The 24,046-nt window shown below is 45.3% G+C and overlaps 1 protein-coding gene across 2 annotated transcripts in view; it reads right to left on the reverse strand.

The window, feature by feature from the left end:
• Nucleotides 1-2,200: 2,200 nt before the first annotated feature.
• The window catches only part of LOC126532346 (UBX domain-containing protein 4-like), a 55,498-nt gene continuing 33,652 nt past the window's right edge, over nt 2,201-24,046 (reverse strand). For both annotated transcript variants that reach the window (XM_050180053.3, XM_055071523.2), the window contains exons 7-12: nt 19,230-19,399; nt 18,022-18,144; nt 11,563-11,665; nt 10,639-10,776; nt 6,336-6,550; nt 2,201-4,998 (exon numbers count right to left, since the gene is read on the reverse strand). In XM_050180053.3, the coding sequence (XP_050036010.1) occupies nt 4,848-4,998; nt 6,336-6,550; nt 10,639-10,776; nt 11,563-11,665; nt 18,022-18,144; nt 19,230-19,399 (900 nt within the window). In that variant the 3' untranslated portion in view covers nt 2,201-4,847. The remainder of the gene's footprint in view (nt 4,999-6,335; nt 6,551-10,638; nt 10,777-11,562; nt 11,666-18,021; nt 18,145-19,229; nt 19,400-24,046) is intronic.

Raw genomic sequence — 24,046 nt, forward strand, 5'->3', positions numbered from 1 at the left:
GAGCAGGCCGGAATGTGCTGTTGTGCAAACAGTGCGGATGATAAGGACACGCCGAGTTCCCATTGCCGACATGGCTGCCTTGGAGTTTGTCATCGCTGATTTCTGCACTTATTTGGAGCTCGCTTTTTGTATTCTTTTAAAATATTATTTATACATTTTGCATATTCAAGAAGTCTTCAAGCGCAGCCTTCCGCGCCGGATTTATCAAAGCGGTGCACTTGTTTACATCGACATCTATAGACACAGATCATTGTTAGCATCAAATATTGTGGAAAAGGTGCATCGCTGATACGAAATAATGCCAAACGTAGCAAAACATATCAGCACATAAGTGTTCCACCCAGAGATGAGTCAACATGGGTGGCTGAACCACTTAAACAATGGGAACTGTGACTCGGATAACATATTACGCTGATAATTATTTGATTCTTGCTTTTCTTTAACTCCATCATACTTAGTTTGCGAGTGCCGTAAAACATTATTAGAGAAAACTGTGCTCGCATAAATTAAGTGCTCCGTTGTTCTTTCACGAAAACGCGGATACCATCACTGATACCATTGGTATAACTGAGCGAGACAGTTGTTTGTGCTCTTGGAGCAAGGATTTATGTGTCACTACTAGAACTAACATTGAGAGTGTTAGCAAGCGCAACCACTCACAAACCTTGGCGACAGATGTCTCTGTCTGTCTGAAAAACATTTATTTACATAAGTTTTGCACCAACACTAGGTGGGCTCCCCCTTACGGGAGCCCATTGTCGTTGGCCGCCGTGCAGGCCCACTCGACCAAGGCCCGTTAGGCCGTCAGGTCAGAGCAGCCGAATAGGGCTGCCTCCCAGTCCTCCTGGGAAGGGTTGGGTAGGGGTAGGGGGGTTAGATTTGGGGTTTTTTAACATGCCCACACCATGCGGAAAATGTCTGAGGTCCCTTCCTCACAGTGAAGCACTTCCCCGTGCAAGCGGGGTCAAAGTATTTTAAGGCTGCCAGGCACAATAGAGTTTTGGTGTGAAGGCAAAGGAGAATGCGCTCCTCCACCTTTGCGAGGCCCTTACAAGGCTTAGGATAGATGGAATGGCCAGATTGGTAGAGCTCAACGATCTCTTTGAAAGTGTGGAACATCCCTTCTGTGGCAGGCATCACGGTACGTGAACTTCTTGGGTGACGGCAACTGGTCAATAAACCCACACATGCTACCTGAAGGCATCAATGTTGCTGGATTCGAGACCCTCATTATGTAATGAACAAGTGCCTGGTTAGTTCTAGTAGTAATGCATAAATACGCCAGAAAGTGGATGGGAAGATGGCGCTGCAGTAGCTCAATTGGTAGAGCATTGCATGCGTAATGCGAAGACGTGGGATTGTTCCCCACCTGCGGCAAGTTGTTTTTTTAATCCACTTTCAATTCTATTAATTAATTTTTTTTTTATTTCAATTAGTAAGTACAAGTAATTTCCCCTGTGTTGTCCTTGGCGTCTTTGTTCGCTTCTTATGATTAATAAAGATCGGGCCCCTCGGTTAACTCCCAGCGTTTCTACCATCCAGAGAGCGGCCATGGCCTCCGAGTGCGCAAATCCCAAAGGCCATAAACTGACGCACCCAGTTCCTTGCAACACCTCTAGATGGCGCTCACCTCCGCCGCATCGTGGCCTATACAAGAGGCCACGTGTCTCCCAGAAAGCTTGCCTTGGTGCATAGCGTTCGCCGCCAGCGTTTCCCAGTAAACATTACGGTTACATACGCTGCAGTTGCCAGAAAGTGAGATGCAGTCGGTGATCTTCAAATGTTATCGTGTTCCACTCTTAAAGCTGAAACTGAAGCGTCCTCAAAATTTTTGCCTCTTGCATGGGTAAAGTGTCTCAGAAATATTGGGCCCTCAAACGTGCGTTATGGCTCAGTATGATTTATACCTTGCCAGATCCTTTTGTGGTCACGCAAGGTTTCGTGCTACACGTGCCAGCAACCGTATTTTTACGTCTACCTATTACTGAATGCCCTCGATTCATCATACGCCTATATAAAAACTCCGATAGGCAACAACGGCATGTAACCCGTTTGGCATACATACTGTCAAAACAGGGCTCAATTACAGCGGTTACAGTGGAATGTTGATTATTAAAAATGAAGTGCAGTTCGACACCACTTCTTTCTTTCGGTTTTATGCAGAACACTACCTGGCAAATTCTACACAGGAGTTTCCACGCATGCTTTTCAATGGCATTTATTTTATCAACTTCCACAGAGCGCAGGCTGTGACAGGCTTAAAAACAGCAGATTGATTTGCAGGTTGACACATTCAGTACAAGGCAGTAGTTAACAATGCACTGCATAGGAATGTTTCTACTTCACGTCGGACATTGAATTGCCACAACACAGTCAACCCAGCAAATTACGGCTGAAGTTCTAGGAAATTGCATGCAAGAGAAACCTCTATTGGTACACAGAGCTGACAGCATTTTCAGGAACACTAAACATTTTAGTAATTTGATATTTGAAAAGTTCTCACTTTTGATAAGCACATTTAAAATAGTGTTTCAAGAAACATTAATTATAAAATGGAAAGGAGCCATGCCCATAGTTCTAATTGCAGCTTTCAGTTCATGTAAGCCTGGCTTACATTCCTTGCCCAATGTTGGCTTGTTGGGCTAGGCACCGGGCTATCTTCGAGTCAGGCTATTTTCGAGCCATGCTGCCTTCATGAAACCGCAAGCAGACTGGCATGCTGGTCAGCTGAAGATGTTATACATAAAAAATAAAGTTCCAAAAATTTCTGAGCATGAAGGAGATTGCCCAGCCTGTAACAAACTCATTAAAGAAAAAGGTTATGCAAGCCATTTGCACTTTCAAAAGAAATGTCCAGTTGTTCTTCAAGTCAATAGAAACAATGGCACTGTGCACATATAAGTTCATTTGAATACACCCTCTTAGTTACCTAAAATACAAATCAGAATGCTACACACCTTCTCAGCCCTTCAAAAAACATTACTTTTAGGTACACCACTCAAAATGGCTGCATCCTCATCTATACAACACCTAGCATTCCAATATGGCCCAGTCCCAACTACAGGTGGAAACAAAGCTTGTAGCTTAAAATCTGAATTTCCAGCATTGCCCAAAGCATGACAGCTTCTTTGCAGTATGTTTGCTTATGACCATTTACAAATTGCATTTGTCAAACGTCCTAGCTAAGAAAACAAAGGTACTGTGGTCTACATGACTGGCCACAGCACCTCATGGCTGGCATGACCAACGAATTAGGGCTCCGTATATTTTACATGACTGTTAAGAAAATGCAGCTCCAGCAACAATAACTAACTTAGCTTAAGCATGCTCAAGTCATCTGCTGAATTAGTGTCATTGGTTGATCTATTCATGTAAAATGCTCCCCGACATAAAACAACAACAATAAAGGGCCTCATTCACCTGTTAATGATTGGGCTTGGTCTCTGTGCAGCAAGTTCAAACTTCCCTTTGTGGTAGCCACTTTAGAAAATGAATTCAGCAAATCAAGAAATCAGTCAATGCCCAATATGCTGTACCTCTCATCAAGCTTCATGCAAAACAGATACCATGAACCTGTATATGGCAACATAAACTGGTTCTCTTTCAGCATCAGATACACTGCTTTTGGTGTGACAACCGATTGCTATCTTGAGAAAGCCACATTGTTCCTGCAGCCAATAAACAAATCAAAGTAAGCTGGGACATGACTACTTGATACCTGTAAGACCTTGCCATCAATTTAAATGGCTTACTAGGAGCCCATCTTTTTGACGCACAGTTGACAGCAAAAGTTTGTGGACCATGTGAGTGCATCCGTTACTGCCCTTCTGACGTGACAGCTGCTGTTGAGCCCAGCTTGTGCAAAAAGTGTCACAAGAATGTAAGTTCTTTCATACTGCAGTTTCGCATGGTTGTCACTGAGCAAATTATACTTCAATGGTAGACAGAAATCATTTTTGGGGCCATGTTCAAAAACGAACTGTTCATCCTCCAAGGCAATATTAAGTCTCTGGCAGGGGACACAAAGATGTGCGCCTTTTTCTATCCCATTGCTATTGAGCCAGAAATAAGTTGTGCCAGTCGCTGAAGTATTAACACAGCGATGGCAATACAAACCGTCAAGCGGTGGAAGAGAATCAACAAGCCTGTGAGTGCAGAGTGATGCAGTTTCATCCGAGCACTGCTCTCAACAGCGGCCACCATGCCAGCAGAAGGTGTGGATATCCAGCTTGGCATGGGCGCGCATGGTCTTTCAACTTTGCAGCTAAGTGTGCACATTATGGTAAGTTGGGGCACACATGTATAGAAAAAAAAAAAAAAAGAAACCAGGACGGGGAACACTACAGGCAGGAGCTTGACGCATTTGTTTCCTTGGAAATTCTATACATAAAGGCTAAGAAAGGCTTTAGGAGCCACAGGAGGTAATCTACAATGATTTTCCTATTTGTCACACATGGGAAAACATTTTGTTTGTGCATTCCCAGGCATTTTAGTAATCTAGTAACCAACATAATTGTTCTAAAAAAAATTGCCAGTTTTAGACAATCACCTGTTATTTTCCTTGCTTAATTTGAGCTTCTTTTCCCATAATCACTGTGGGCTCCATATTGGTTATTACTGCACAAAGGCACAAATGTACTAAAGTGTGACTTGCACTTTGTACCATGATCAAACAACCTCACATACAAATATTGCTGCAGTACCACCTGTGCCTTCACAACTAATTCATCTTCAATTTAACAGCAGGTTGCTGCCACATCTGAGCCCACTCCCTCTCCACATATATATGTTTTTTTCCCTCTTTGTACAGCTCCTGATCACCCCATGCGTATGCAGTTACGGCAATGCTACATCTGCTGCGTGGAGTTCCCATTCCAGGTGTTCGTGTCATCGTCCTCATCACTGAAGCGCTGGTTGGAGAAGCGGTACACGTTTCCTTCACGTTGGTACACACCCTCGCCTTGTGGCTGCTGTGGTGTCCGTCGCCGTCGTGCCCCCCTGTAGGCAGCAAAACATGCAAGGAACGAGTCAGAAGAGGTCAGCGTCAACAGCTCACTCCAATAAAGCACATGTCATCTTGGTGACCTCAGCTCATCATGAGTGACTGTCACTTTTTGACTTATGACAAACCCTCCTTAAAATGTGGCAGACTTTCGATCATGTAGAAACAGCACAGACGATGGGACGTATGAAAAACGGACAGAACAATGGGCTGACTATGAAGAGATTATTTATTTGAAGCAACATAATAATATAAGGCAGAGGACACAGAGGGTACAATGCTATCTGTAAGTGACTTGGCTGGCCAGCACAGAAAAGCAGTTAAAATTCAATGGACAAGTCACTCTTGATGCTAAATACAACAGGTGTAAAACTCGGAACAGCACTAAAAGTCAATGGTTGATAAAAGACTAAAATGGGAATCAACAAAAAAGATTTGTAAACATGTCTCAACAATGCTGGAGTCCCCAAAATGAGGAAAAGAACAAAAAAATAAAACAAGACATGCCAGGAAGGTGCATCAATCAAAACTGGGAGTCGAGATACCTCATCTCTTTATCAGAGTGACTGATGGTACATACAAGCTGCTCCCTTTTTGTGAACAATAAGCACTTCACAAATTTTGCCCACATGTTGGTCATGGTACTTCTTAACTACCCTTACATCATCATAATAGCCTCTCACACAGACACAGTGGCGAAAGTTGTCGAACAGCTTGGGCAGCTAGGTATATGCTTGTGGTCGTCATGCTGTCATGGTTGCTCCAGCGTCGTGAACCAACTCTCTTCATGCCATTATCGTCAGACCTCCTAAGCTGACCCAGAGGTATGTGTTGGTGGTCGTGATGCCGTCGTGGTTGTTGTGCTGTCATCCGACTGTCGTTATCACACATTTGTCATGCATTCATTGTCACAATGCCGTTGTGATGCCATCGTGGTCGTTCCATGATCATTACTCCAAATTTGTCATCGGACTCATCATGCCGTTATCGTCACATCATTGTCATACAAGCTAGTTGATACCGTTGTCATCGTTGTGTCATCACCACACAACTATCGTCATGCATTCGTTGTCATACTGTAGTCGCAGTTGTCATGAGACAACTTTTGCCGTAATTTTTAAATACATGTATGTCACTGATGCTTCCTCAAAAGTGAAAGTAACAAAGCTTGGTTTATTTACTGGTCGTTGACTGCCCAAAACACAGGAAAATGGCTGTATGTAGGATCATTTGAGGGCTTGACTGTAGATGGTAGTAATGTATTGCCTTTAAAACGCCGCAGAATAAGCATCCATATTGATGTGCCCAGGATAAAGCGCCTCAAAGGACTTACCCCTGTGCTTGCTCTTGCGAAGAATCAGTGTGCTGAGCAGTGGCACCAGCACTGATGTCAGAAGCTGGATCTGAGACTGGGGGGTCAGGCGATCCGAAGATGAGGCCTACGAAGAGACTCCAGATCACGCCAAATGGTGTCAGCAGAGACCACAAGAGGTTCATGAGTGATGCTCCCGATTTGCTCACTGCTGCTGGGACCACCACGCTGGGAGTCTGCGCAGACAGAGACCAGAAATCACATTCAGCAACACCACCCAAGGCAACACATCGGTTTGTTCCTTTTGAAAGGTCAATTTGCAACAAGGTGGGCTGCAACACACCACTGCTGCACAGAGGAGTTGCTGCCTTCACCATGCAAGCACTACTGCATCCTATACAACAGTGCGAGGAGTGTGCATATCCGCAGCTTTCTTCTGTCATGTCCAATTTTACCGTGCTAGCAAGTCAGAGTGCACATATGGCTCCAGATGATGCCACAATTGTTAAAGAGCTTGTAGCAAGAGAGGAGGCTTGGTAAATCAGAAAACTTGCAAAACTGAAATACTGGTGGCAAAGCCAATTTTGACAGCATCTACTTGGGCTTAGTTGACTTTCTTTATTGCTGCAGATAGATTACACTGTGTTCTACAGTCGAACCCGACTATATCGAACCCGTTTACATCGAATTATTCCATATATCGAACAATTTCTGGACACGGTATAGTTACAATGAGTATATATAGCAAAAATTACGCTTACATCGAACAAAACTAGTAGCGACTCCCGATATATCGAACGTCAAGCGGCGGAAAGTGCCCCCGGAAGTTTGCTTTCCCTCGCGGTGGCGGGAAAACCCGGCGGCGCTGCTCCATCCAACCGCTCTCCCTACGTGACCGCGCTACCTCGGAGCCGCCGACACCCCCCCTCCAAAAAATGATCCTGGCCCGCCCGCAGCACATGCTCAGACAGCCAATCAGAGGCTCTTGTGCCCTCGTCATGCAGGATGATGAAAGACGAAAGTGCGAGTTGTCTCGCTGCTTTTCTGGTTCATTGTGTGCGTCTTGTGCGCCTTCGCCCGCAGTGTTGCCGTGATGGAGCGGCAGAATTCGCCTTTCGTCGTGAACCTCGAAATCATAAATCGGGTCGAACGCGGTGAGATGTCGGATGTCCCCGCAACGTACAAGATTCCGAGGTGCACTCTCAGCACGATCTTGAAGGGGGAAATTAGGGCTAAAGCGGCCTAACTCAAGACTCGGTGCCCGTGGCGCCCGACGCATACGCACGGCCGTGTACGAGTGGTTCATCCGAAATAGCTTCAGCCGTACCGACTTCCGCGTGCTCGGTGATGACTGTAAATTCTGATTAACGCGACGAAGCCGTTGCCGGTGTTGCCGAAGTTTGGAGCGAGCTGTCAGAATTTCCGGAAGCTGTTGACAAATCAACGGTGGACGAGTTTGTGAGCGCAAATGACGGTGTCGCGACCACGGGAGAGCCCGGAAACGAAGACTACATTGCCGACATCGTGCCGAGCACAAGTGAAAGTGGGCACAATGAGGAAAGCAACGACCGTCTTTGGCCCACATCCTCCGAAGTGATTGGTGCGCTCACACTAGTCCGGTGCTTCTGGGCGAATGCGGAATGTTGCGGCCTCAGCTGCTCCGACTTCTTAAACAAAGTGGAAAAGTGCATGCGTCGCACGCAGCGAAATTGCCCAAGCAGAAGAAAATGCAGGACTATTTAGTGCGAAACTAAGGTAGTTTCATCAATAAAGTGATTTTATAAATGGTATGTGCTTTTATGACATCCAATTATTTAGCAGGCTTATATCGAATTATGCTCTATATCGAACTGATAGGCGTTTTTTGGCGAGTTCGATATAGCCGGATTCGACTGTATATCGAACTGATAGGCGTTTTTTGGCGAGCTCGATATAGCCGGGTTCGACTGTATAACAGTCAAAGACTGAACTCAGGCAAACTTCAAAGACGTTTAATGTGCCACAACAGCCCAAATATGAAAAAAAAAATACTTAGCAATGTGTTATGTCAAATTGACCTATTGGCACTAGAGTTTCAGCACAAAATTCAATAAATGGAACTTTGACCTCTTCTACTAACCAGAACAGAGGTTTGAAAAAATACTTTATTAGTCAAATTGATTTACTGTTTCTCTTGTGTCCTTTAACTATGAAAGATGCCGCAGCAGGGAACTTCCAAAATAATTTAAGTGCAGTTGAACGAACTGATAATAATATTCAAGTGCCACGAAAATTCCATTGTTATAACCGATAATTGTTATAACCGCGTTCCATGAAAAAAAATATCAACATGGGGATGGCGTAGCTGTTCCAAGAAAACTATAATGGCAGAAATGGCCAGTTCTCCTCCCCACCACCTTGCTCCATCCGGCTTCAGATTGTGTTGACTCGTTCAACTGTTTAACTCTGCTGCCTGCACGCTCTGATCACGTGTTGTTAACAAGCCGCGGCTGTTGGCATTCAAGAATGGCACTGCCATAACTACGAAGAGGGGTCAAGGGCAGCAAGTGACATACGAGCTCTGCCGAGGCATCGCTTTGGTGGCCCTAAAAGGTGCCTTTTAAAGAATGCAGGAAGGTTGCCGCGGCAGCATCTCAGCTTAAGAAACAGAAGAAATGCTGGCACATGATTGGCACAAGCATCTCGCCATGTACTTCCAACTGGCTTGCACGAGAAAACCGCATGTCCGTCAGCCTTGTTTGCTTTACGCAAAACTTGACGACATCCTTCTCCATGGCATCCAGCTGCTCCACGTAGTGAACTAGAAGGTCCCTCGCGAAAACAATCCCACGAGGGACTCACTTGCCTGCAGGACCTCCCGCAGGAACAATGTTGAAACAGCCTGCCCATCCGCGTCATCGCTGCTGTCGTCACCAACGCTATCCGATGCAAACACATTGGTGACGATCACCTTATCGATTAGAAGCACTTAGTTTCCAGATCTATAGCGGTGCACTTTCTTTTCACTGGCTCATATGAGGGCCCAGCGAGCAATCTGGGAGCAGCGCCGGCAGCATTGTCAGTGCAGTTGGGGCGGTCCATTTGTGTTTCGGAGAAAAGCGTGGCACAGTGCTACAGGTGCAGCCCATTAGTGTTCAGAGGGGTGGAAGGGCGACGGGAGATGTGCGCGCGAGGCTGGCGTGCATCTCTCATGGAGAGAAGCGTATGGCGGCAGTTGGGGTAGCGAGCCATCATGCAGCGGCTTGCATTTCACATTCCATTACCTTTTGGCAAGGACACCAAGCAGCCAGACTATGTTATAACCGATAATGTGGCATGGGGATATTGTAGTAAGCAGGTTATTTCCCCATAGAAAACATACAAAAGTTGACAGTGCAGCAGCTTTTCAATGTTGTAACAGATATATTGTTAAAACCGGTATCGTTATAAGTGGTTCTACTACACCTAGGTTCCTCTTGTGTTGATGTACACAGTTCGACCGGGAAAAGGGACGGGTAAATACGATGAACACAAGCGCTACATATCGCCATGGATTGCCAACTAGCTCAGTCCCACACCTTCCCTTGCGAGCCCAAAAATCTCAAGTTTGCCTTCAGCTAAAATATGGTCACCACTGTTGTGAATCGAGCCCAGAATCAAAACGGCACAGGTATGTGCCATCATGGTGGATGGTCAACTTCTTCAGTGTGGATGCCTGTGCATGAGGGTGGTACCAATAAGATTTAAACCACTGCAGAAATGAAATGTTTCCCACCTGTATTGTAGGCTTTTCCAAGCACAAAGACCACGTATGTAAACTTTGTGCATGCATTCTTTGTGCTCCTGTTTTTGCTCAAGTGTTAGCTTCACACATAGCATGAAATACAAAATAGCTCCAGCAGCAATGTTACAAAATATGCTCCTGCATTGTTACGAAGTGATGTCATTCTTTGGTTTACTTACATTATAGTACTTGCAAAAACATCATTTAAAAACCTCTCCGCTGCCACTTGCCACAACTACTATTACTCGATTCCTTGAAAGGTGACTGACACCCACCACCTTTTCTTTTCTTCACGAGGCACAAGGATGGAATAATGTGCTACCTAGATGCGTTCTTTATTTCCCGGTAAGCTGGGCAGTGGGGTGTTTAGCTCTCTATAATTGCAATGAAATTTATTAAGACCAAATTCTAATAAGACAAAACAGATTTTCTGGGTTTCTCCACGTTATTCTAGAGAGCACATCCATATCCATGCTTGCTGCTCGTCAGCCACAGCTAATGTACATTCTAGTACTAGTTCCTGCACAGAACCCTGTATGGATAGATGGGCGAGAAACTCACGCTAACAGGTACGACAAGGATAACAGCTGATGGGGCCAGCTCCAGCTCACGCAGGTTGCTCCGGTACTGCTCCTGGGTGAACTCTCGGCGTGGGAATGTCGTTGACAGGGTGAAGCTTGAAAAGCTTGGCTGCACTGTCTGTGTGGTGAACAGAAGAATTTAGCACAGAAACCACACCACGCTGCTAAATTAAAACTTTTTGTGCGCAAACAAACAGGGACGAAAAATAGGAGGAACACAAAGACGAGCGCTCGTCCTTGTGTTGCTCCTATTCTTTGTCCCTGTTTGTTTGCGCACAAAAAGTTTTAAGATGAATCTGTTCCAACTAGGCCGACTCGCAGTTACGCTGCTATACTCTTAGGACTCATTCACACCAATGACTCACAGAGGTAGCGAGACAACATTCGTCGCAAATGGTCTCTTTGGGTGAAGAGCAACTGTTTTGGGTCAGTCGCCGACTGCTCAGTTTCAGTTGAATGACTTCACTCACAAATGTACTGAATTAATCAGCAATCCAGGAGCATGACGTTTCCTTATTTTATGGTGGCAATGGTGGTGCAAGCAGACACGAACAGCATCAATCGCGAGACATTTCAGTGTGGTAACAGGCCAGTCCCACTTGCTCATGTGAACATTGGTCACCTTGAGTCGCTCCTTAGTCGCCAGTTGCAGTCAGTTGCGTGACTCCTCTTAACATCTGGTGTGAATAAGCCCTAAAGCAGCTCCAAAACCGTCCCTTCTTGGCAACAGTAAAGCTTTCTGGAGTCAAGTGAGGCCACACAAAAATATTGAGAGCTCTAATAACTTTGCATATTTATATGTGAGCTACAGGCTTCTTTAGATTAAATGCTAATTACTCTCAACTACTTTATTTTGTTCAGTTCATTATTTGTGTAGATATACAATGTATGCCCACTCTCATACCTCGATAACATAGTTGTGCAGATCCTGAAGTGTGGCATTAGCATCGAAGGTGTGTGTAGCAGATGATCCATCTGGCAGACGAAACTGTATCCTTGCTACTTGGCTGCAAGTGGCAGAAGAAAATGAAATTGGAATTGCGATGTTTACAAAACTAAGATGGCAGTGCTCGGTTGCACTCTTACAAAGATACTGTGGGTTGATTACACACACACACACACACACACATATATATTTTTTTCTTTTTTCTCATATTTCCCAAGATATTACGCACCACCTTGGCCGATACAATCCATTTTTTTTATTGCACTTCTACAAAGCTTTCAGCAAACAAATTTTAGAATTGCATATAGAAAGAATTGTAAAGAAAGGTTTGTAGAATCGTGCCTTGTGGAAAATCCTTCTTTCATAGAAAAAAAGAAAGACATCCTATTACCACATTGCACTTAGCACTGCAGTTTAAATACCATGTGTCCAACCTAACATGGGCCAAGCTGTTTTAAACAAAGGCCTACAATATACAATGATGGGACTAATGATGTTTTGTTAGCAGTCACCTTGTGCACACTGGTGAATATTTATGTTATCACTGAATAGCTAATTAGTCTAACTTCCTAATTACAAGCATTTACAATTATGCACGTCAAATTGTGCATTGCATTCAAAAACATTAGATTTGACAGTTTCCAACTTGCTACATTATTCCCAGTTATTTTTTTTTTCCATCTTTATATCAAAATTAAGGGGTGAAGTGAAAAAAAAAAAGAATGCATAGTGGAGTTGGGCCCACTACAACAGCTACGACGGTGTAGCTGTTGGCAGCTGCTACTAGAAGGCAGTTGTGGCTTGCTTGATTTTGTGCTTGATTGCACTAAGCTGGCGTGCAATGCTATACTAAACAGCATGACGCGGATGCTCACAACAGCCGCCAACAGCTATGCCGTCGTCTTGTCACTTTCTCACGGTCACCAAGTTAGCCAATGGATAGTATTAATTTTTTTAAACTCCTTTGAGAGCGTTGCTGTAGCAAGTGCAAGACGCACGGACCCACCTTCACCTTGAATTCTTTTTAGCATTCATTGTTCAGCATTATTCAGTACTGTTCAGCAGTCTGAAATTATTAACTTTGTACTGGTCACCTGGCTGCTACAGATTCTATGAGAGAAGCTAATGTGGAAGCTATATCCCATCCGTTGATAGTTTAGCAAGCCTTTGGGTAGCTTATGAGAAAAAAAAAATTTAATTATGGGGTTTTACATGCCAAAACCATGATCTGATTATAAGACACGCCGTAGTGGGGGACTCCAGAAATTTGGACCACCTGGGGTTCTTTAACCCTTTCGCTGTCACGGACGTACCGGGACGTCATCGCGCTTCCCCCCCCACGGTGTCACTGACGTACCGGTACGTTCTCTATCGTGTGTTCAAAATTTCGCGCCTGAGCGCAAAGCAGGCGCTCCTGGATTGGCCATGCCATCTGTTGACTCTTTCTACAAGTTCGTATATTCGCTCTGACCTGTGTTAGTCCATGTATTGAAGAGTACGGTGCGACTGCCACTCCCCACTTTCTCCTTGCTGAGTGGCGCGGTGGCTCCGCGTTCGCTGGATCATGCGTTGCGTGCGTGTGGTTATGGGTTCAAGGGTTGTTCTGTAATCTCCGCTGGTTTGAAGGTTTTTATTTTTCTTCTGTTGGTGTGCCTGCTACGGCGCGTCAAGTTCAGGCGCACGTGCCGTTGCCTCTCCAAAAAGGGTGACTCGATTGCTGCTTTCGCTCTCTCGCTGCACCCTCGCTTCCGACTTGCAGCAGTAAACGTAAAGCCCTTCGAACTTTGTTTAGCCTTTTTCCATCTCCATCTGTCTTCTTGATCACGCAACGTCACATTTCTCTCCATTGCGCGGGCGACTGAAAGCGCATCCTCCCTGCGCGCGGTTACTTTCGGATGGCTCGGCGCGCGGGACCTTCGTCTGCTCATGGGAGCGGTGGCTGAATTCCGATTCAGAATACGAGCCGAGCTCGGATTCGGACTCGGACAAAGTCGCATGAGAGGAAGAGGGTTCCGCATCGTCAGATTCGAATGTTGAACGGATTTTATAGTCAGGCTGATGATGATGATGATGTTTACTAACAACAGCTGCAGAACACTGAAATGTGCATATTGCATTGACTATGTTATTTGTATACCAATCATAATCAAAAATAAATTGCTATGTTCATTCCCTGTTATGCTCGTTCCCTGAAACCAAGCCGACACTGGGGGTGCGTCACCGCCAGAAACGTCCGACAGCGAAAGGGTTAATGTGCACCTAAATCTAAGTACATGGATCTTTTTGCATTTTGTCCCCATCAAATGCGGCCACCGGGCTGGTATTCGATCGGCTGGTTTGACAGAAATGTGCCACACTAACAAATCTTGCATAAAACCTTTCTTAGCTCATATTTGGCAGATTGTACTTGAGTTTGAGTCTTCGTTTAGAGGACTCTACCAATAGAGTGTAATGGCAGCAGTAATTTGCAGTGCCTACCTTTCAAACTACAGATGCTGCAATGAAATGGCTATTACACTCGAGCCTCCTTGTAATGAAACGGGGTATAACAAAATAATGGATGTCACGAAGTAAACGAAATTCATCTTGAAATTTTCGTAGATACCATGTATTTAAAACTTCGTTTTCCCCAAGTGAAATTGTCTTGCCAATTAATATTACAAACTAAATTCGTCCCCGGGAGCCGACGCGCGAAACTCCTAGACGCGGGTACGAGGAGTCGACACTCGATGCGCTTATTCGCGCAGTTCGATGTGGCAACACGCGAAATTCCTAGCCGCGGGCTTGAGGAGTCGACACTCGATGCTCCTATTTGCGCAGTCCGAGGTGCCGACGCGCGAAATGCCTAGCCGCAGATACAAGGAGTCAACGCTCGACGCTCGATGCGCTTATTCGCGCAATTCGATGTGCCAACACGCAAAATTCCTAGCCACGGGCTCGAGGAGTCGACACTCGATGCTCCTATTCGCGCAGTCCGAGGTGCCGACGCGCGAAATTCCTAGCCGCGGGCTCGAGGAGTCGACACTCGATGCTCTTATTCGCGCAGTTCGATGTGCCAACACGCGAAATTCCTAGCCGCGGGCTCGAGGAGTCGACACTCAATGCGCTTATTTGCGCAGTCCGAGGTGCCGACGCGCGAAATTCCTAGTTGCGGGCTCGAGGAGTCGACACTCGATGCTCTATTCGCGCAGTCTGAGGTGCCGACGCGCGATATGCCTAGCCGCAGATACAAGGAGTCGACGCTCGATGCGCTTATTCGCGCAGTTCGATGTGGCAACACGCGAAATTCCTAGCCGCGGGCTCGAGGAGTCGACACTCGATGCTTTATTCGCGCAGTTCGATGTGCCCACACGCGAAATTTCTAGCCGCGGACTCAAGGAGTCCACACTCAATGCTCTTATTCGCGCAGTCCGAGGTGCCGACGCGCGACATGCCTAGACGCGGGCTCGAGGAGTCGACACTCGATGCTCCTATTCGCGCAGTCCGAAGTGCCGACGCACGACATGCCTAGACGCGGGCTCGAGGAGTCGACACTCGATGCTCTTATTCGCGCAGTCCGCGGGACCGACGCGCGACATGCCTAGACGCGGGCTCGAGGAGTCGACACTCGATGCTCTTATTCGCGCAGTCCGAGGTGCCGACGCGCGACATGCCTAGACGCGGGCTCGAGGAGTCGACACTCTATGCTGTTATTCGCGCAGTCCGAGGTGCCGACGCGCGACATGTCTAGACGCGGGCTCGAGGAGTCGACACTCGATGCTCTTATTCGCGCAGTCCGCGGTGCCGACGCGCGACATGCCTAGACGCGGGCTCGAGGAGTCGACACTCGATGCTCTTATTCGCGCAGTCCGAGGTGCCGACGCACGACATGCCTAGACGCGGGCTCGAGGAGTCGACACTCGATGCTCTTATTCGCGCAGTCCGCGGGACCGACGCGCGACATGCCTAGACGCGGGCTCGAGGAGTCGACACTCGATGCTGTTATTCGCGCAGTCCGAGGTGTCGACGCGCGACATGCCTAGACGCGGGCTCGAGGAGTCGACACTCGATGCTCTTATTCACGCAGTCCGAGGTGCCAACGCGCGACATGCCTAGACGCGGGCTCGAGGAGTCGACACTCGATGCTCTTATTCGCGCAGTCCGAGGTGCCGACGCGCGACATGCCTAGACGCGGGCTCGAGAAGTCAACACTCGATGAGTCGCGCAGTCGGAGGCGCCGATGCACTACATGCTTAGGCGAGGGCCCGAGATGTCCGCGCGTGATGTGCTTGATCGACGAATCGGAGACTCCTATGCGTGAATTGCTTAGCCGCGGTACGAGGATTGCATGCGCGATGTGCTTAGTCTCGAATTGCGAAGCACCGAGTGCTGAAAGGCCTAGCCGCATGTCCGAGGATTCCGCGCACGAATCTTGGTCGCGATGTCCGCGTCGCCGATGCTCGGAATACTTTGGCGTGGGTCTGAGACGTCCATAAACGTAGGGATCGGCCACGCTAGCACAATGTCCGTGTAGCACCCGTTTTGACACGTCGAGATTACGGCGATTGGAGACTTCCAGGCTCGCGAGGTGCAAAGAGCCGTGAAAGAGCCGAGCAGACGACGCGAGCGCCGGACCAATGGCAAACCGCGCTGGAGTCACGTTGCGGGCGCGGCCAATCGCAGACTCCGGCACGACCTTCAATCATTTGTTTTTTTTTTGTGCTTGTTGCTGTACGGAGGAGATAGCTGAAGCGACAAATTTGAAGACGGAGAAATGCGCTTTCCAACGAGACCAAGATGGCGGCGCTCGGTTGCGCCGTTCCAGAAATATTGTGGCTTGAAAAGCGCGGTTCTTTCTTGATTTCCGCGAAATTTTTCGCCGTCTTGGCTGATAAAACAAATTTCTTCGAGCCCTTCTACGTGGTTTATATGGACGATATTTCGGAATCAGATAGATAAAAAAGTTATAGAAATTGAAAATGTGATTTTGAAAAAATCGACCTTTTGGCCATTTTTTGCGATGCAAAACCCGCGTCCCCCTTAAGACATGAGCATTTTACTAATGGTTATTTCTGCACTTATGTCCATGTAAACAAGCACCTTAGAGCTGCCTTACTTGCACATAGACTATTTATTTATGTATTTATTTGTTTGAAGATACTGCCAATCTTAACGGGATCTAGCAGGTGGGCATATAATGTGGGTAAATGTGACTTAAGAATAACACAAATTGTAACACAATACTATTCCAAATACAATAACAATATCATTGCAATGAAAGTACAATGAATGACAATTACATCTATGGGTAATATAGACAGACAGATACAGAAAAAGGAAATTCAAGCAATAATTTAGGTGAACTAAGAAGTTCAGCAGGGAAAAGAAAACTAACATAAGAAAATACTAGACGATAAAAAGAAAGATGCATACTAAGACAATTCAAATTTGTGAGGGTAGAATAAAAAAGGACGAGAAATCGCCAAGCATACTTCTATAAACCAATCAGGTGTAACGGTAAAAACAGTCTCATAGGTTTAGCATATTGCTTTCAATGCACATATAAACTGGGTAAGTGACGCACTTTCAATAATGTATACAGGAAGTTTATTGCATTCTCTTATTCTTAATGGAAACTTAGAGCGCCAGAAACACAAAGGACGTAGAAGAAGCACATGTTTTTTCACTCACAACTGATGTTTAATACACACATGGAAAATGAATGCTGAGCATGTATAGTGTGTGTTTCTACTTCTACATCCTTTGTGTTTGTAGTGCTCTTATGTTTTTATTATAATGCATTACCAACTAGCCCACCTATCCATCCTTCTGAAAAAAATGATTTCTTCGAACAGTTGGTATGGAAAAGGTATTCAGTAAGCATTTGTGAATGTTTATGTCTGGTTGGACGTGTTTGTATGCTAGAGATGTATTTAGTTGCGTCAATATTTGCTTGATCTTGCATGAGTAAGTACATGAATTTTGAGCAAGCTATTTTGGCCCCCTTTGTTGCAGTGTTTCTATTCCAGCAGTTTCCATCAACATGGTAGGTGAACTATATGGCCCGTAACTGTACAAAATAAACCTGACTGCCTTTTTCTATATACCCTTAAGTTTATTGATGTCTTGTTTAGTAAACGGGAACCACACAATGTTTGCATACTCTAATATCGATCTAACAAATAATTTGTAAGCCAAGAATTTAGTATATAGGGGGCTAATTGGACACGGTGTCAGATAAAGAGTTGAGTACAGACGAACTGATGTATTTTTAATTATTTTTAATTATATCGTAACTTTTGCAGGTCTTAAAAATGCCTTCTTATTGTCATTCACTTTTCAGATTATGAATGCTGTTTCAAGAGAATCCTTGCGCTTGCACGCACGCATGCACACAAGCACATAAAAACAAAAAGGCCAACACTGCCTCCATCACACCTCCGTGCTGCAGCCTCCTGTGCTGCCCTCTGCTGCTGTTCAAGGAGCCGCTGGGCCTCGCGTTCACGCATGCGCTGCTCCTCCTGGCTTTTGTCCTTCTGGTACTTCTCAGCACGGTCTGCCCTATGAAAACCAAGGAGTTGTAGTAGTGTATCAAATGGGGGTACAGGTGTGCTAGCGGCATTCCACTACTGCTGCAACACATCTGTGACGGGTTGCCTTGACCATACCAAACAAGATAAAAAAAGAGGAGGTTCTGAAAAAGTACAAATGAAATAAGGTGTACCTTGGTTCCATTTCGAGCAACAAATACTTGTGTGCTGCCCTCACTTTGCCTTTAGACCACAGTGGTAGAATAGGTGAGTTGGCCGAACGGCGCTGATTCGCCAATAAAGCTTTTGTTCGTTTTTCTCACTTTACTCAAAACGAAAATTTTGGCCTCTCAGTGCATCCATAAATGTGATATCTCAGCTCCAGTTGCAGATATCATAATAATTCTTTTTGCAGTGCATAACTGAATGAATCGAGCACACACTGATGCAAACAATTTTTTTTATTTCCTTTTGACAAATATTTTATATGGTGCAATTTCTCAATGGGTAATTCCACCTCTTATGAGACACTCGTATTCAATGGGCATTAATATGGGACAGAATTTTACAAACTAAAATCTGCTTGCATTATTGTTTCCCTTATGGTTTACTAAGTCCACAAACACGTAGACCGAAAATTATTAACGAGCGATTATTTTTTTATTGCTTTCACAGATAATGACAACTGATTTTTAATTATCTGACGAACTAAGCAAGCTAGAAGGAATGTAAGTGCATTTTTGGAATCTGCGAAAGAAACTGAACAAGTTTGCCAAGTTTCATCAAGTTTGATAAAGAAATAAGCGAGTTGTATTTTGAAGCAGTGTGCCCCCTTAAGGAGCCCATTAAACTATTTAAATATTTACTATTTAAGGTATACCGTTTCATGTGCAATGTACCTAGGACATTTCCAGGCACTTTGAAAATTTGCCTGGTGTGAATAATTATTCTCAAAAAGAAAAGAGAGAAAAATCCAGATTACCATTACACATTGGCACGGTGAACAAATGTGAAGACATCTGTTTCAACTCATTTTTTCTCTCTATAGCCCACTCTGTGCCGCTTAATTCAACAGCACAGGCCATATTGGGAAGGTGCTGACAAGCTGCGCCTTACCTGTCTTGTGCAATCTGTGCCTGGATGCGTTCCCGGTGCTTCCGTTCTTCCTCTTTCTCCTGTGCCCGCTGCCGCGCCCATTCCCGGCGCTGCTGATCCTCCCGTGACTGTTGCGCCAACTGCAGCTCCCTTGCCACACGCCTTCGCTCCACCTCGCTCTGCCGCACCGCCTGGAGCATTGTGATAGAGAGTCACCAAAAAATGATACGGTGGGACCTGTATTGTATTGTATTGTATTGGGTTTTATGGCGCATAAGCAACTCAGGCTATCATGCGCCAAACACATGGTATAATTTATTTCAAAATTGGGTATCCTCAGCGAAGGTCCTTGTCCGGACAAGGACTCTGAGGAGCCCAACAAACCAAATGAAGACCTCAGCCTTCTTCTCAGGACTGAGAAAATGGTTGAGGTGCATCATAAGATGCTTGAAAAAACTGGGTAATAATTTTTAGAATTAGTAGTTCTGTGATATATTATATTTCGTTTAGGATCGCTGCATCTTTCAAAAAACTAAAAACAGATGAAGCTTCTACTAGTGGGTTATCTCCTAAAAGCAGACTGGGATGAAAGGGAATGCGTTCATTGTAAAATACAGTAAAATATTTTTTCCTTAGCCGTTCGAGTTGTGTGCACGAGAATAAAATGTGATTTACAGTGAGTGCATCTCCACATTTCTCACATAAGGGTTTGTTTTGTTTTGTCAGTAGAAAGTTGTGTTAGGTGTGTGTGTCCGATGCGCAGGCGGCATAAAATTACTTCTATGAAACGTTCCTGATGCCTGCATGATCTCCACTCTCCTAGAATAGGTTTTACTAAATGTAGTTTGTTATTTTCTTCGCTATTCCATGTACGCTGCCATTTTTCTTTAAGCTTGTATTTTACTAACTTCATGCAATCTGCATAGGGTATATTTACAGTACTGACATCCTTATGGCAGGCTTGAGCGGCGCACGCATCAGCTCTCTCGTTGCCTCCAATTCCTTGATGGCTTGGTATCCAACAAAGCTTAATTTCGTGTCCTTGTGTTTGAGCAGTTATTATGTTATGGATTATATTTCCTATTAAAGGTTCCCTTACGTTTCTGGCTTTCAGTGCTGTGATTGCACTTAGCGAGTCCGTGTAGATAATGCTGTTTTGAATGTTCACCTCGACTATTTTTGATACAGCCACCGAAATGGCATGACATTCGGCTGAGAAAATTGACGTGCACTGAGGCAACCTGACTACATTTTCCCATTTATCTTGCACTACAGCACTTCCGACGTAAAGTGATGTTTTAGAACCGTCAGTATAAAATGCTGTGTGTTCTTTGTACTTTTTGTCTAGCGCCAAAAATTCTTGTATTATATGTTCACGTGGAGTTTGCTTTTTATGAAATTGTGTCAGTGTGTAGTCACATACACTGGGAAAGGTGTGCCGAGGTGGTAGTGGTTCGGGTCTCTGGGCAACATCAGGCAGTGTGTCTAGAATACCTAATTCCTGGCAAATTTCTTCAAATCTGAGAATAAGGGGTCTCGTCGCATTCGGTTTGTTGTTAAAAAGCTGCTTAGACGGGCACTTCGTAACTATGGAGTAGCAGAGATGTTTTGGTAGTGAACGGGTTTTTAGGACATATGCACATGTGAGCATGGCTCTTCTATCTGCGAGGGCTGGTTCGTTACATTCGACATATAGGCTGTTTATGGGTGATGTTCTGTATGCCCCACTTGCAAGGCGCAGACCTGAGTTGTATACTATGCACCCGTAATCGAGGCAAGAGCGAACTATACTGTGGTAGATGTGTAAAAGGCAGGTCCTATCAGCCCCCCAGCGTTTATGTGAAAGCACCTTTAATATGTTTAATGATTGGGAGGTTTTCTTCTTCAGGTTCTTTATGTGTGGCAAGAAGGTCAGTTTTCTGTCAAAAATTATGCCCAGAAATTTGTGTTCACTTTTTACGGGCAATTCCGCTTCGTTCAGGTATAGTCTAGGATCTGTCTGTAGGCCACGTTTGAGTGAAAAAAGGATGGCCACCGTTTTCTGCGGGCAGAACCGGAAACCATTTCGGTCAGCCCACGTTGAAAGTTTATTTATTGTTAACTGCACTTGTCTTTCGCATGTTGCTATGTTTGAGGATGTGCAAGCTATCTGAAGATCGTCGACATAGATTGAATACATAATTGACCTTGGAATTATTTTACTGATTGAATTCATTTTAACAACAAAGAGGGTCGTGCTTAAAACACTCCCTTGGGGCACTCCATTTTCTTGAATGAAAATTCTCGCCAGGGTTGAACCGAGGCGTACATGGAATGAACGGTTTGACAGGAAGTCTTTTAGACAGTTCAGCATCCTGCCACGAATGCCAAGTTCAGCCAAATCGTGAAGAATTCCGTACCTCCAGGTTGTGTCATAAGCTTTCTCTAAATCGAAAAAAAAACAGCAAGACATTGTTGTTTGTGTATAAAGGCTTCACGGACAGTATTTTCAAGACGAACCAGGTGGTCTGTTGTGGAGCATGCCTTTTTGAAACCGCACTGATGGACATCGAGAAGCTCACGGGCTTCTAGCACGAAGGTCAATCTCATATTCACGATACTTTCAAAGGATTTTGCGAGGCAGCTGGTGAGCGCTATGGGCCTGTAACTACTCGGAGGGGTTGGTGGTTTTTCGGGCTTTAAAAATTGAACGATGATGGCCTTCTTCCAGGCTTCGGGTAGTTTACCCGATACCCAAACTTTATTAAAAAAACTTAAGAGTGCCTCTACGGCAGGTTCAGAGAGGTGGGACAGCATTTGATAGTGTATTCCGTCAGGGCCGGGTGCAGTCTGTTTACCAGCGGACAAGACTGTGTTGATTTCTTGAACTGTGAATAATTTATTATACGGTTCATTTGTATATCTGCTTGTAGGGAGTCTTTGTTTCTCGGCTGTGTTTTTGTACGTAAGAAATGATTCTGTGTAGTTTGATGAGCTGGTAACTGCTGAAAAATATTCACCTAAAATGTCTGCCTGTCCTTCGATGTTTGTCTGTGTACCAGGGGCTGTTAGAAGGGGAAGTGTGAAAGGGGAGTATTTACCATCTAGCTTTCGTACCTTCTCCCACATTTCTTTTGATGTGGTTGAGCTAATTATGGAAGTCACGTAATTTTGCCACGAAATCTTTTCGGTTCTACGGCGGATATATCGGGCTTGTGCTCTTGCCTTTTTAAAGTCTATGAGATTTTTCTGCGTGGGGTACCTTTGAAAGTTTCCCCATGCTTTGTTCTGTTTCTTTTTTGCTAATCTACATTCTTTTGTATACCAGGTTTTGTGGTTTTGTTTCACCACTCCAGAAGATTGAGGTATGGCCAGGAGCGCGGCAGAAATAATGTAGTTTGTGACAATTTCATTAAGTTCATCTATACCTAAATTATGTGGATCTATTTTTTCTAAGCTGGCATTTTCTTGAAACAGCGCCCAGTCGGCCAAATGGAGCCTCCAACGTCGTGGTTTTGTAGGAATGATTTGCGGAGATGACGCTAGGTTGATAAGAACAGGTAAATGATCGCTACCATACGGGTTGTCCAAGACATCCCATTTAAAAGCATTAAAAACAGAAGGCGATGTAAGAGACAAATCTATGCAGCTCCATTTTCCGGAGCTTGGAGAGCAGTATGTGTGTTTGCCCCTGTTGAGCAGGCATATATTATTGCAGAGAATAAAGTCTTCTAAAATACGGCCTCTAGTGTCCGTTTGTTCGCTTCCCCACAAATTGGAGTGAGCATTAAAATCACCGACTAACAGATATGGCTCTGGTAATTGTTTTAAAAGGTCTTCTAAGTCATGGAGCGTTACTATCAGGTGTGGTTGGATATATACGGAGCATACTGTAATTGTTTTAAAGTGTACTACAGATACTGCAACGGCTTCAAGTGCAGTCTGAAGCTTGACTTCACGACTAGCCACACTACTTTGAACAACTATGGCAATACCTCCAGAGAGCCTATTTGCTTGCTCTCGGTCGTGACGATAGACTTTATATTTACTTAAAATATTTTTATGTTTTGATCCCAAGTTTGTCTCCTGGAGACACAAAACAACCGGGGAATGTACAGCAAGAATATCTTTTATGTCACCATAGCTTTTTAATATTCCTCGACAGTTCCAGTGAATTAGGAACGCCATATCTAATAACTCTGACGGATTTATTTCAAAAGCTATGCTCCCAGTTTTGTAGGGCCCGTTATTGGAGTTTTTCCTCCCTTTTTGTACTCAAGGGAGTTGCGCCGCCGCTGCTGCGGAGGCGGGCTACTGCTTATATCCATCGCCTCCAGCGAGGTGATGGGTTTCCGCGGGGAACCCGTGGGGGTACGGATTTGTGGCTTCTCTCGATGGGGGGAAGCCCTGCGGCCTACCGGCTCAGGGGCCAGCGAGCCTTTCTTGTGTGGTAGTATGGCAGCCTTGGCTGCACCTGTCATAGTTGTGGATGGCCCTGCCTGGGCAGTGGCCTGAAGTTGGAGTGGTGCGTCGCTACTCCCGCTAACTTTGGTTGCGCCAGAGGCCGCCGTCAGGTGCACCTCCGGGATGTCAATGGTGCCGACACCGGAGTGCCGTTCGGGTGGGGACGGGGCAGGCACACATCAACAATGGTGTACTGTGTGCCCACTGTCACCAGACGCCGCTTGGCCCCCCGGCGCACGGCGTCAACATATGATCTGGATGTCTCTTGAGTGAACTTTTTCCTTGCCTCAGGGTAAGATATGTTTTCTCGTACTTTTAGATTGATTATTTGTTTTTCTTTTTTGAATACTTCACAGGTTCGTGAGTACGCTGCATGTGGACCGTTGCAATTTGCA

The sequence above is a fragment of the Dermacentor andersoni genome, chromosome 5, assembly GCF_023375885.2.
Source record: "Dermacentor andersoni chromosome 5, qqDerAnde1_hic_scaffold, whole genome shotgun sequence".
Classification (NCBI taxonomy): domain Eukaryota; kingdom Metazoa; phylum Arthropoda; class Arachnida; order Ixodida; family Ixodidae; genus Dermacentor; species Dermacentor andersoni.